The sequence below is a fragment of the Leopardus geoffroyi genome, chromosome A1, assembly GCF_018350155.1.
Source record: "Leopardus geoffroyi isolate Oge1 chromosome A1, O.geoffroyi_Oge1_pat1.0, whole genome shotgun sequence".
In the NCBI taxonomy this organism is placed as follows: Eukaryota; Metazoa; Chordata; class Mammalia; order Carnivora; family Felidae; genus Leopardus; species Leopardus geoffroyi.
Window position 1 is genome coordinate 44,863,356 of NC_059326.1, and position 13,443 is coordinate 44,876,798.

General features: G+C 33.5%; 1 protein-coding gene across 2 annotated transcripts in view; it reads right to left on the reverse strand.

Moving 5' to 3' along the window:
* KLHL1 (kelch like family member 1) overlaps positions 1-13,443 on the reverse strand; it is a 360,871-nt gene that overhangs the window by 199,906 nt on the left and 147,522 nt on the right. For both annotated transcript variants that reach the window (XM_045478701.1, XM_045478696.1), the window contains exon 4: positions 1,687-1,883. In XM_045478701.1, the coding sequence (XP_045334657.1) occupies positions 1,687-1,883 (197 nt within the window). The remainder of the gene's footprint in view (positions 1-1,686; positions 1,884-13,443) is intronic.

Below are 13,443 nucleotides of genomic sequence, written 5' to 3' on the forward strand. Positions count from 1 at the left end.
GAGATTTACCTCATATAAATTCTTTCCTTGAGTTGAAAGGGAAAGTTCTATACTTTACAATTGATTGTTTCAATAATTACAATCAAATCATTAGTAATGTTAATAATGACAATAACAAAATTGGCTAGCATTTTGTAGAGGGCTTACTATATGCTAGACACTAGAATAAGAGCTTTTAGAATGTTCTTTCTAGGGTATGAAATATGATCAGTGTGACTTTTTGTAGCTGATTATTCTATTCTAGAATGGAGATAACAAAAAACATCTCACACCACAAAGTTCACACATTTAAAGTGTACAATTCAAGTGATTTTTGGTATCTCTATAAAGATGTTAAAATACGTATATATAGAAAAAATGAGAAAAATATAAATAGACTTAAATTACTTTATGAGTATTTACTGACTGATATTCACTCAGTTTAAACCCATCATTAAAATGGTAAAGAGGGGCGCCTGGGTGGCTCAGTCGGTTAAGCGTCCGACTTCAGCTCAGGTCATGATCTCACAGTTTGTGAGTTCGAGCCCCGCATCAGGCCCTGTGCTGACCGCTTGCTCAGAGCCTGGAGCCTGCTTCAGATTCTGTGTCTCCTTCTCTCTCTGCCCCTCCCCCGCTCACGCTTTGTCTCACTCTGTTTCTCAAAAATAAATCAATGTAAAAAAAAATAAAATAAAATGGTAAAGAATGTCAAAGTTCTTAAAAAAATAGATCAGTTCATTTATACATCTAAATATTTTCCCTTACTATAGAAGTTTGCAGAGGTTCTGAAATCCAGTATGTACTATGCCAATAAATACTTTATAATATATACTTTAAGTAATGATATTTTCCCTGGACAAATCATACAGGCAGAGGCATACCAAATATAATGTGCTATGATGAAAATGCATTTGGCAGCTTGGGCTGCTATAACACAATACTATTGCCTGAGTAGCTTAAAGAACAGGAATTTATTTCCCATATTCAGGAGTTGGGAAGTCTAAGATGAAGGTGTAGACTGATTTGAGTTCCTGGTGAGGGCTCTCTTCATGGTTTATAGGTGGTCACCTTCTTACTGTTCCCTCACAAGGTAGAGAGAGAGAGGAGGCAAATTCTCTGGTATCTCTCCTTATAAGGGCACTAATCTCATCATGAGGGACCCACTCTTAGGACTTCACCTAAACCTAATTACAACCAAAAGTCCCTATCTCCAAGAACCGTCACATCGTGGGTAGGCTTCAACGTTGAATTTTGGTTGATACAACTTATTCCATAGTAGAAATGTTGTAAGAAAAAGGCAAAAAAAAAGTTGTTGTTGTTTTTTTTCTTTTTTGTGGTACAGACTGGTAGCTCTTCATCAGAAAGAAAAGAAGAAAAAAGGGGCAGCTGTGGAAGTAGGTTTAAAAAGAGATATGACAGGAGTACTAAGAAAGATTAAACAATTTTAAAATCTTAAATAGTCTATAGTTGCTTTATGGTTTTATTTATGATTTATACACAATGTAGAAATAAGTCCATTAAGAACAGACTTTTTTGCTTTGATATTATAAAATTCTATGTAGTACATTGTGCCCCATAATAGAAATGTGCCCAAGCCTATAGAACTCATTTGAAACATAAAAAAGTCATTCAATGCAATGATAGCAATTGTTTTAACCTCTGATAATACAGCTATGCCTCTATTATGAAAATAGTACATTTCCTTACCATTGTGTAGCTGTGGGCCACCTTCATTAATTCAATGCATCCTTGAGCATCTGCGAAGGCTCGGATCCCCAAACAGTTGGATGGGTGCAACAGCTTCATGAGGAAGTGGCAGCACACTTCTACTACTTGAGGGAGCTGAAGAAGGCACGCTGCAGCAAGAAGGTTTTCAATGGTGTCTTCCTTTAACTCCAAGCAACCTAAACATTAAGTGAACAGAATCACGAAACTGTTTAGAACAATAACTTGCATGTCTCACTTCACGTAACATTCAAAATCTTCTAGTATGTACAAATGCCTTGTCAACTAAAATGTCTGTATCCACTTCAGCAGGAATTATGGTTGTTCCTTTTGTTGTGAATTAAGGAAAAAAAAGGAGGCACAAGAAAGTTTCACAAAAACATGTCTAGAAGCTTAGGAGGGCAAAGATTTATGAAGTTTCTGACAATACACTTGTGTATATTAGTATGAAGCACCTATATGTGGATAATGAATACATGTATATGTACATGTCTTATATATACCTGTGTTGTAGATTGCTAATACTGTTTTTAACTCACTGTACCCATGGTTATAGTTTTCTGTAATTTTTCTTTCCGTTTAGTCAGTTCTCTTAACCTCAGAAAATGAGCTCTTGAGTATTTCCTCTTTTTTCTAACTACTGGAATAATTTATTAAAGAATTGGACTTTTTGTGGAATGTTTGTAAAACATTCCTGTGAAGCCTTCTGGGCTTAACTATTTGGGGTTAGGTTTTGTTTGGCAACTCAACACATCCTTAATAGGTTTACTTCCATTCACATTTTCTATGTGTCACTCAGGATTGAGTATTTCTAAACCATACAAACAGCTTATTCCATCTTAGTTTTTGTGGCACAGACTGTTACTCTTCACTAGAAATAGCTTCACGCGGGGCGCCTGGGTGGCTCAGTCGGTTGGGCGGCCGACTTCGGCTCAGGTCATGATCTCGTGGTCCGTGAGTTCGAGCCCCGCATCGGGCTCTGTGCTGACAGCTCAGAGCATGGAGCCTGTTTTGGATTCTGTGTCTCCCTCTCTCTGACCCTCCCCCATTCGTGCTCTGTCTCTCTCTCTATCTCAAAGATAAATAAACGTTAAAAAAAATTTTTTTTAATTAAAAAAAAAAAAAAGAAATAGCTTCACGCATTTTCCTGAACACAGGACCAGGCCACATGATAACATCAGGATACATGTCAATGGACTACAAGTAGAGGGATGTTGGTTACTACCACACCAAGGTAATTATGACTTGATTGTGCTCCATCCATGGTCTCTTTCTCTTCTACCAGCAAAGTAAAGATGGCATAAAACCTTGGTGGATGGAGGATGCACATGGTGTAAGGAGCCTGTGTGCCTGAATCTATACCAAAAACTATTAGTTTCAAATAATAACTCAATATTTAAGATAATAATACTCAATAAACTCAAGTACTCAACTGTATATAATTTTATTGGTTTATTGGTTTTATTGATCCTTGCAGTCTAATCTACTCTAAATTTTTAAAAATTTTTTGAGTTTATTTTATTTATTTTGAAAGAGAGAGAGAGCACAAGTTGGGGAGGGCCAGAGAGGAGGAGAGAGAATCCCAAGCGGGCTCTGCACCATCGGAACAGAGCCTGATGTGGGGCTCAAATTCACAAACCATGACATCATGACCTGGGCTGAGATCAAGAGTCAGATGCTTAATTGACTGTGCTACCCAGGTGTCCCCAATCTACTCTAAATTGCAGTTTTAATTTTATTTTAATTAGTGTATGCCTATAATTATTGGAAATTTTTCATGCCATAGATTGTTTATTTTTACTGTCATTCTTATTTTGTTAAATTAACCTATATTTTCAGTGGATTGTTTAATCATTTCAGAGAATCAACTTTGGTGGGTCTCGTTAATGCATAATATAGAGTAATGGTAATGGACGTGAGTTTTTTTAGAATTATTTTTATTAATTTTGCTTAAAGATTTTTGGCTTTGCTAAATATGAAAGTTCTGGAAAAGTATTGCCTATTTTTATTCAAATGGTTTTTCCTCCTTACCTTTGCTTCTCCAATTTTCCCTTAGAGACTATTATCAAGGGCTTTGTATTGATCAAATCATTCTCTCCTCCCTATCTGTAGTTTCTTTATATATTCCATTCACTGATTATGTCCCCAATATGTTTAATATTTCATTTAAACCTGATATGTAAAACTTTACAAATATTTCTTATTTACTTCTAGAAGTTCTCTCCATGAGAATTATTTGTATTAAAATTTATAATATTTTTATATCTACCTTTAAATCCATGGATACTTATTTGGTATATCTAATATCCTGCTTAACCCTAACTTACTAAAAATTTAAATAACTTTTAATTGTAGAAATTCTACAAATGGGAATCACTCATTTCACAGAATTTTTAATTAATTCATAAACATTAATTTTTAATCCTAAGTTTTAATAATGTCATTCTTTTTCTTTGATTATGGATTCGTTTTATTTCTACTGTTCTGTCTTTATTTTATTTATTTTTTTTATGTTTATTCATTTTTGAGAGAGACAGACACAGGGTGTGAGTGGGGGAGAGTCAGAGAGAGAGGGAGACACAGAATTTGAAGCAGGCTCCAGGTTCTGAGCTGTCAGCACAGAGCCTGACGGGGACCTCGAACTCACGAACTGTGAGATCATGACTTGAGCTGAAGTCGGCCGCTTAACTGCTTAACTGACTGAGCCACCCAGGCGCCCCTCTACTGTTCTGTCTTTATGTAACTTTACCACCTTTAGTTTTAATTATTATTACCCAAAAATAAGTATCTGTGTTCTACATTTAATAGCAAAATTTTGAGAATTTTAGATATCTTTCTGAGAAAATAATGTTTTATTTTCCTTTCTGAATGTTCTAAATTTGACTGAGGTTTGAATTATCCAAACAAGTTTTATTTATATGGTTCTTTTACTTTTGCCTCAGTAAGACCTATATTGCAGCCTCTTATATTCAATGATAGTTATTAGTCCCTATATAAAGGGGATATTTTAATTCATCTGTGCACTTGGAAGACAGGCTACATGAAATTTGAAACTCAAACACAAACTTATATGAATAAAATAATTGATGAACTTTTTCTTTCTTTCTTTTCTTTCTTTCTTTCTTTCTTTCTTTCTTTCTTTCTTTCTTTCTTTCTTTTTCATTTTCTTTTTCTTTTTGAGAGAGAGAGAGAGAGTGCATGGGCAGGAGAGAGGGACAGAGAGAGAATCTCAAGCAGACTCCACACTGACCATGCAGCTGGATCCCATGACCCTGGGATTGTGACCTAAGCCAAAACAAAGAGTGACACTCTCAACTGACTAGGGAACCCAGACACCCTAACTTTCATTATTAATATTCTATCATCTAATTGAAATTTAAGTGTGTATTCTTGCTAGCTAGAATTTATTTTCTAACTTTATGATGCTACAGAAAACTTTTTTTTATTTTTCTTTTTTTTCATCTAGCATGTTAGAAAAGTTGTCTACTTTCAAAAATTCATCTTTCAAGGACAGAATATTTATTAAGAAAGATCTTTATAAATAGACTGCCTTTATCTTTTTCCAAACCAAAGTTTTTTATTCTGGATTTTTTTAACCTATAGTAATTTGTTAAGAATAGTACAATAAACACCCATATACTCTTTATCTAGCTTCACCAAATGTTAACATTTTGCCATATTTTTCTGCGTGTGTTTGTGTGTGTGTGTGTGTGTGTGTGTGTGTGTGTGTGTGTATTTATGCTATAGCTGCTCAATTACTGGATTATTCCAAACATTATACTTCACCCCTAAATACTTAAGCCTGTGTCTCCAAGAACAACGGTATTCTCCTACATAACTACAATGTAATTTTTACACATATGAAATTGATAATATTACTAGTATTTACTATGATGCATATTTCCCCAAATGTCCAAATAATATGCTTTATAGATTTTAGTTTTAAATTCAGGATCTAATTAGGGCTTACACATCATATTTATTTGTAATGTCCTTTTAGTCTACTTTAACTTATATTAGTTTTCTAGCCATTTTATCATTCATGACATTTATAACAATAGTGAAAATTCCAGACTAGTTGTTATGTAGAATTTCCCCAGTTGTGTTAGTCATAGTATATCACCACGATTAAACCTAGCTGAAATCTTTTTTTGGCAGGGACATCATATAGGTGATATTGTACCCCTTTCAGTGCCTCTTATAGGGAGGTTCATTACGTATGTCTCATCATGGATGATGTTGTTTCGTACCTTGTTTAAGGCAATGTCTGCTAGATTTCTTCATTTTAAAGAATTTTTTTCCTTTATAATTAGTAAATAATCTGTTGGGTGAGGGATATCTTTGCTTTCAAACATGACATTTCACCTATAACTTAACATGTTTAATAGTTAAAGAGTTTTATGTTTTATTTATGAGTGTCATGGAAAGAATAAGACAGAACAGGAATCTAAAGCATGCTTCCAAATGTTGCAAGGGATTTGATGAGGAAAGAAAAAAAAAAGCACATAAACTCGAAACAATAAATTGAAAGGAACAAGGTATGGGAGCAAAATTAAAATACTTTTTATTATATATTAATTTCCAATTGAATTAGCTACCTAAAGTTTAATTTTAATTTTAAAATAGGGACATTATCAATAACAAAATTTAGAAATAGTTATTTTTAAACTTACAAAATTTTAACAAATTTACAAGTTTCCTATTATTTGGATATTATCAACTAGTAGAACATTGAGTATCATAGGTCAATTTGGCAGAGGAGACATTTGTCAATACAGTTCTTTGAGGTGTTTATATTTCACAATATCATTCAATAATAATGTAAAACAAAACATTCATCTGAAGTTGAAGGATTCAGACAAGCTCAAATTATTTTAAGATAATCATGTCAGTGTAGTTATTGATATATATTTTAAGGTTTGTGAATATTGTAGTAAGCACAAGAATAAAGTATTCTACAGGTCATAGACACCTGTACTTTATAGATTTTGAATGATTTATGAAATGTGTACCTTTACTTGTTAAAATAAAAATATGAAATATAGAGGAGATAACATGAATACATTAAAATATATTATTATTTATACTTGATCATATGAATAACAGCTTTTTATAACATGTATATCTTTAAAACATCATCATGATTTAAGAACTGTAGAGGAATTTTACCTAAAATTTTTCATTAAGATTGCCAAGATATGGATATATGCTTCCTAGGATGGATCCTATGAAAATCAGATAAAAGAGATAAATGAAAGTAGCATGGCTTTTATAGGTTCCATTATTATGACCTCAGTACATTTGGAGAATGACTTCCTTTAATTTTATATAATTGTTTTCAACAGCACTTATGAGGAGAAAACTCACACAATAGACCTGACCTACTATTTTTGAAAAGGCCTGCTTGTTAAGATTTGACCTTGACTGGTGTCTGAAAATGTACATTTCAAAGGGGTTCCTATCATTAACTAATACAAATGGCTCTCTGTACCTAAACTGTCTGTATAAACAATACGGTTTATGCTAAATACTTGCTTTCCTTCTGAGAATCTTGAATTTTGGTGCATGTCAAGCAGAGGCTGCCTATGTGATCAGTCCCCCCAAAAAACCCAGGAGACTGATTCTCTAATAAATCTCTCTGGTTGGAAACAATTCACATGCTTTGTCACAACTCATTGGAGAGGATTAGATGAAGTTGAAGATACACTGTGACTTTTGTCTGGAAAACAGAACATTGTTAACATTTCAATTCACCCCAAATTAAGCTATATGTTTATTATAATCATATTCAAAATCTCAGCAAACTTTTTGTAGAAATGAGAGAACTTATTCTAAAAATTCATATGCAAATGCAATGGCCTGGAATAACCAAAAAAAGTTTGAAAAAGAACAAATTAGGAGAAATAATGCTATCAGATTTTAAGACTTCTTACAAAGCTACAGTAATCAAAACTGATTGGTACTTGTCGAAATATATACAGAACAATGGAAAAGAATAGAATCCAGAATTAGAACCACTCATAAAAAATAACTAGTTTTTGCAAAGCCATAAGACAATTTAATTTAAAAAGTATAGTCTTTGAACAAATGGTGCTGATACAGTCAGATATCCATATGGAAAACTTGTATTTTCATTATAACCCATACAATTTATAAAATGTACTCAAAATGTTAATTCAGTGAAGAAACTTCAGCATTTAGCATTACATTTAGCATTACACGTGACTACTATTTGGAGAGGTTAAGCATGATCTAAGATTGGCATCCTTGTTGGTCAGAACCTGAGTCAAGTTTTGGAATACAGACTTAGATGCCCTCCTAGAGAAACACATTTCTGTTCAAATTAAGGGCAGTGAGTATGCAGAGGACTTTCTGATAAGATAGAGCAGGTAAGATAAAATGCAAATATGTCCATAAGTCATTCCTTTCTTTATATCTTTGCCCTTTGGTAATACTCTTCTATACTAGCTCTGAGGTTGGCCATGGGAAATACCATGGACAAAGGAAAAGTGTAAAACATAAGGCAAGCAAGTCTTTGAAAGGCATTTCCTTTGTTGCATTTGAGACCTTTCCTGTTTCATCAATCTGATGCCCTCTGTCAGGTGGTTATGCTGCTGACAGTCAACTGAGCGCCAATACAGGATTAAGCTTAGTTCCAAAACACTAGAAAAACTTCTCAGCCAAGTCCAGCCAAATTGACCAGCCGCAAACTCATAAACTAAATAAACGGTTGTTGTTTTAATACATTGTATTTGAGGGGAAATTTTGGGGTCAAGCAACTGTTATGCATGAAATGCTAACTTAGAAAACACAAAATTAAACATGTTATAGGCTAATGAAAAATAAATTACTCAAAATGGATCATAGTCCTAAATGTAAAAAACTAAAACTATAAATATCCTGTAAGATAGAAAATTTGTGTAACCTTAAGTTAAAGGTTTCTTAGATAAAATATCCAAAGCATAATCCATGAGAAAAAAATTGTTAAATTGGACTTCATAAAAATCACTGCAAGGGACAACATTAAAGGAACAAAAAGATGAACCACAGACTGGGAAAAAATGTTTGCAAAATCTTACATCTGATAAAGTACTTGTATCCAGAATACATAAATAACTCTCAAACTTTATAATAAGAAAAAAATTAATAGGCAAACGATCTAAACAGATATTTCCTAAAAGAAGATACATGGATAAAAAATGCTCAACATTATTAAGGTTCAGGGGAATGGAAGCTAAAAGGTATTTCATTATACCACCCTGCATGCATTAGCAGTACTGGTGGCAGAGTGAAATGGTGTATCTATTTTGGAAAACAGTTTGACAATTTCACCTCTCAAATGACTCAGTCGTTTTACTCCTAAGTAGTAACCCAAGAAAAATAAAATAGTTATATTGATATAGAGCCTTGTACATGAACATTTATAGTAGATTTCTTTTGTAATAACCAAACACTGGAAACAACTGAAATGTTCATTAACAAGTGGGAGCAGATGAACAGACTGTATTATAGTACTTTGCTTTATCTGTGGGGGATGTGCTCCAAGACCTCCAGGGGATGCCTGAAACCATGGATAGTACTTAACCTTAAACAGTATTTACTGTTTGTCTTTATACATATATAGCTCTAATAAAATTTAGTGTGTAAATTAGGCACAGTAAAAACAATAACTAATATATAATAGAACAGTTATAATTGTATACTATAATAAAGGATATGTGAATGTGGTCCCTCTCTCTCTTAAAATAATTGATTGGGCTGTACTCACCCTTCTTTTCTTTTCATGATGATGGAAGATGATAAAATGCTTCCGTGATGAGATGAAGGAGGTGAATGACGTACGCATTGTGACTTAATAGCTTACTATTAAGCCTACAGACCTCTGACAACAAGTCAGGAGGAGGATCATCTGTTTGGGTAACTGAAACTGTTGAAAACAAAACTGCAAACAAGGGGAGACTATTGTAGATCTACACTATACAATGGAATACTACTCATAAAAAGGAAAGAACTATAGATATATGCAACATCATAGTTAAGTAGGCTTAGTGCAGAATAATTATGCTGAGTGAAAGAAATCAGACAAAAAATAAGCCCTGTGACTCAACTTAATTAAAATTCGTAAACATCCAAACTATTGTGACATAAATCAGATCATCAGTATAGGATGGGGTGAGGAGGGGCAACAAGATGGATCAGAAAGCATGTGATGGATACATTCATTACCCTGTTTGTGGTAATGGTTCTATGGGTATATACAGAGATCAAAACATCAAATTGTACATCATATATATATATATATATATATATATATATATATATATATGTGTGTGTGTGTGTGTGTATACATGTATATATATGTGTGTGTGTATATATATATGCAGTTTCCTGTATGTCAATTATTCATCACTAAAGCTTTTAAAAAGAATAATAAAATGCCAACAAAGATGTTTAGTACCTATGTATTCTGAGGGCTTTAATTCAAACTTTGCTGACAAAATTACAAAGATAGTATATTGTAATTTAGAGAAATTGAGGGTTATGTGTTATTTTTTTTCTTGAAGTTTATAAAATAGATAACATTATAGTCATGGCAGCTTCACATATGCAATTATCATTTAAAATACTTTATCAACATATTGTTAAAATAATCTCATAAATGTAAACCTAGCATATAAAATGGTGTGTGTGTATGGGTGTGTGTGTGCATGTTAGTATCTTTACCTTGCCAGATCGATACTTGAAAAGTGATTCAGAGATATTATGTCAGTGTAATGAGCTAAAAGATATGTAAGATATTTGGTTGTAAGACCAAATAGTTCAAATTCAAATATTGAGTCTAGCATTATACTTCATAATAATTTAGATAAAATTTTAGCAGGTATTTCTCCTTCCTTTCCTAGAAAAATAAAGGCAGAGGTGGGGAGAGGAAAAACATGAATTTTCACAGGTTGACTATAGATTAATTTTTTCAGGTTACTTATGGTAACTTTGGATGCAAATTTGGAGGATATAAGCATTGTGTGTTTCAAAGACCTAAAATATTCTATTTTTTCCACTTGGAATATATCCAATGAAAAGACCATTTGTAAAAGCCAGAAGGCACAAATGGAATATTAGTGAGTGTTGAGCTTGAATGAACACAAATTGAGCTACCTCGTGCATGATATTTTTCTTCATAGAAAATATATAGATATACACCAAATGGGAAAGTCTACATGTTTTTACTTTAGGTGCCATAGAAAATCAGTTTAAAAATATCTGATACTTAAATGAAACTTTGGGTACTTAAGGAGCCTATCCCTGTAATAAGAGAAAGCCCTGAGAAATTTTCTTAATAAGGAAATAGTTATAATCTCTTTTGACAAAGGGATAGGAAGGTTGTCTCCAGAAATGATTAACTGAAAGGCTCAACACATCATCAGAAGATGACCATCTTCTCAAGTATGTTGTTTCCCTCATAGCTGCCATAGTTTCAAGCTTCAGATTGGACAGAAAAACACCCATCAGAAGAGAAACTATTCCTTCGTGCATGTTTCTCTTCGATCAGTGAAGAAATCTTTACTAAAAGTTATCCAGAAGTCTTTCTCCAGGTTGCCTTAATAAAAATTGTATCACATGACCATGCTTACCTCAATAGTTAGCAATATGGTAAAACCCCAATAATTGATTTTGACCCTATATGAACTAGATTGATAGAATTAGAGCCACTCTCCCTTGAGCCAACTTGGGGAATAAGAATGGAATGCCTTTTGAATAGAATACTCCCAAATGTTTACTACATATATCTATAGTCTCACCTTAAGTAAATGTTAAAGTGGCTGAGAATTCCAAATATACATCAGTGGACTTAAGCTGGTTTTCTACAAGAATTTATATTTAAATTTACACTGTATTGGAATGAAAGTATGTAAAATAAAATGGGGAGGAAAAAGTGACGATTATAGAAGAATGGAAATTTATGATGCTGTATTTTTAATGGACAAGTGATATCCTATTACCAACTGTGCTGTATAACCATATTTGATCTATAAAATCAGTTACATTGAAAAAGAATTCATTTTACCAGATAGATACAAAAATTGCCTATAAAGTCCATAAAGTAAATTAAATCTATCAAATCAATTTATCTATCCATCTATATCTATCTATCATCTCTATCTTCAGTAGAAAGAGAAGTAATATCATTACCACAACTAGAACTGAAACAAAATTAAAAATTAGTATTTAATTAATTCATAGAAATTCTTAAAAAATAAACATTTTTCTTCAAATACTTTCAATTTATAGGAAACTTACAAAAATAGTACAGATTTCTCATATTAATTACCTACCTGTTTTACGTTGTTATTAACATTTTACATTAGTATGATACCTATGTTAAATTAATGAACCAATACTGCTATACTATTATTAACTAGTCCATAATTTACTCTTATTTATTTTTATTTATTTATTTTTTACCTATTTAATAGCCCTTTCTCTGTTTCAGGATCTCATGCATGATACCATATTTCATTTAGTGTTATGTCTCCTTAGGCTCCTCTTGGCTGTGATAGTTTCTCAGACTTTCCTTGTTTTTGATAACTGTTTTGAAGAGTTCTGGTTAAGCTTTTTGTAGAATGTGCCTCAACTGGGATTCATTTAATTATGATTACACTGGGATATGGATTTGGTCTCATCACATGGTACAAGGGTACATACTGTCAACATGACTTCTCACTATTGATGTTAATTTTGATCACTTAGTAGGCGTAGTGGCCACTTTTACGTGACCAACTGGAGCAATGGAAACCTGAATACAGTAAAAGGGCCCACAGTTACCCCCAGGGCTGAATACAAAGAGGCCCATCAGACAACCTACCTCAAAATATCCATAAGCCTTTGTTGACCAATGGGTTACTTATATCTGGACAAACGTACCAAAAAAGGAAAAATCCATGTCTCCATACCTCCTCCTCACCTTCCTCACTTTTCTACAGCCTGTCACCACTGCCTCCTGGCAGACAGTCTCTCCTTTGCTGTCCTGCCCCTGCTCCCTTGCAGTGTGCTTCTATCTCCTTTATTCTGCTTAGGTGATTTTTTTCACCACCCGAACTGCTGGTCTCCATCCAATTGAGTCACCCAACAATAGAAGTAGTGTTTGTCAGGTTTCTCCGCTATAAAATTACTCTTGGATCTCCTTTTCTCTATTGTGCTTTCTGGAAGGAGGTCCTTATGAATGGTCACACTTTTTTTTTTTTTTTATAAATTTTTTTTTTCAACGTTTATTTATTTTTTGGGGGACAGAGAGAGACAGAACATGAACGGGGGAGGGGCAGAGAGAGAGGGAGACACAGAATCGGAAACAGGCTCCAGGCTCTGAGCCATCAGCCCAGAGCCTGACGCGGGGCTCGAACTCACGGACCGCGAGATCGTGACCTGGCTGAAGTCGGACGCTTAACCGACTGTGCCACCCAGGCGCCCCATGAATGGTCACACTTAAAGAATGGGGAGTTGTGCTCTATTTCCTTGACGGCGTATTAATTACATAAATGATGTGGAATTCTACATGAGAGGTTTGTATATTCTTGGTTATTTATTTACTTAATAATCTATATCATCAAATTCCTAAGATTTTTTGAGTGTTTCAAAAAAAAGCAGGAGACTTAAGAGAATGTTGGTTTGTATCATTTTATTATTTTTAATAGGCTTACATATCTTTTTAACAGCTACCAAAAGCAATTGATTTTTACTGCA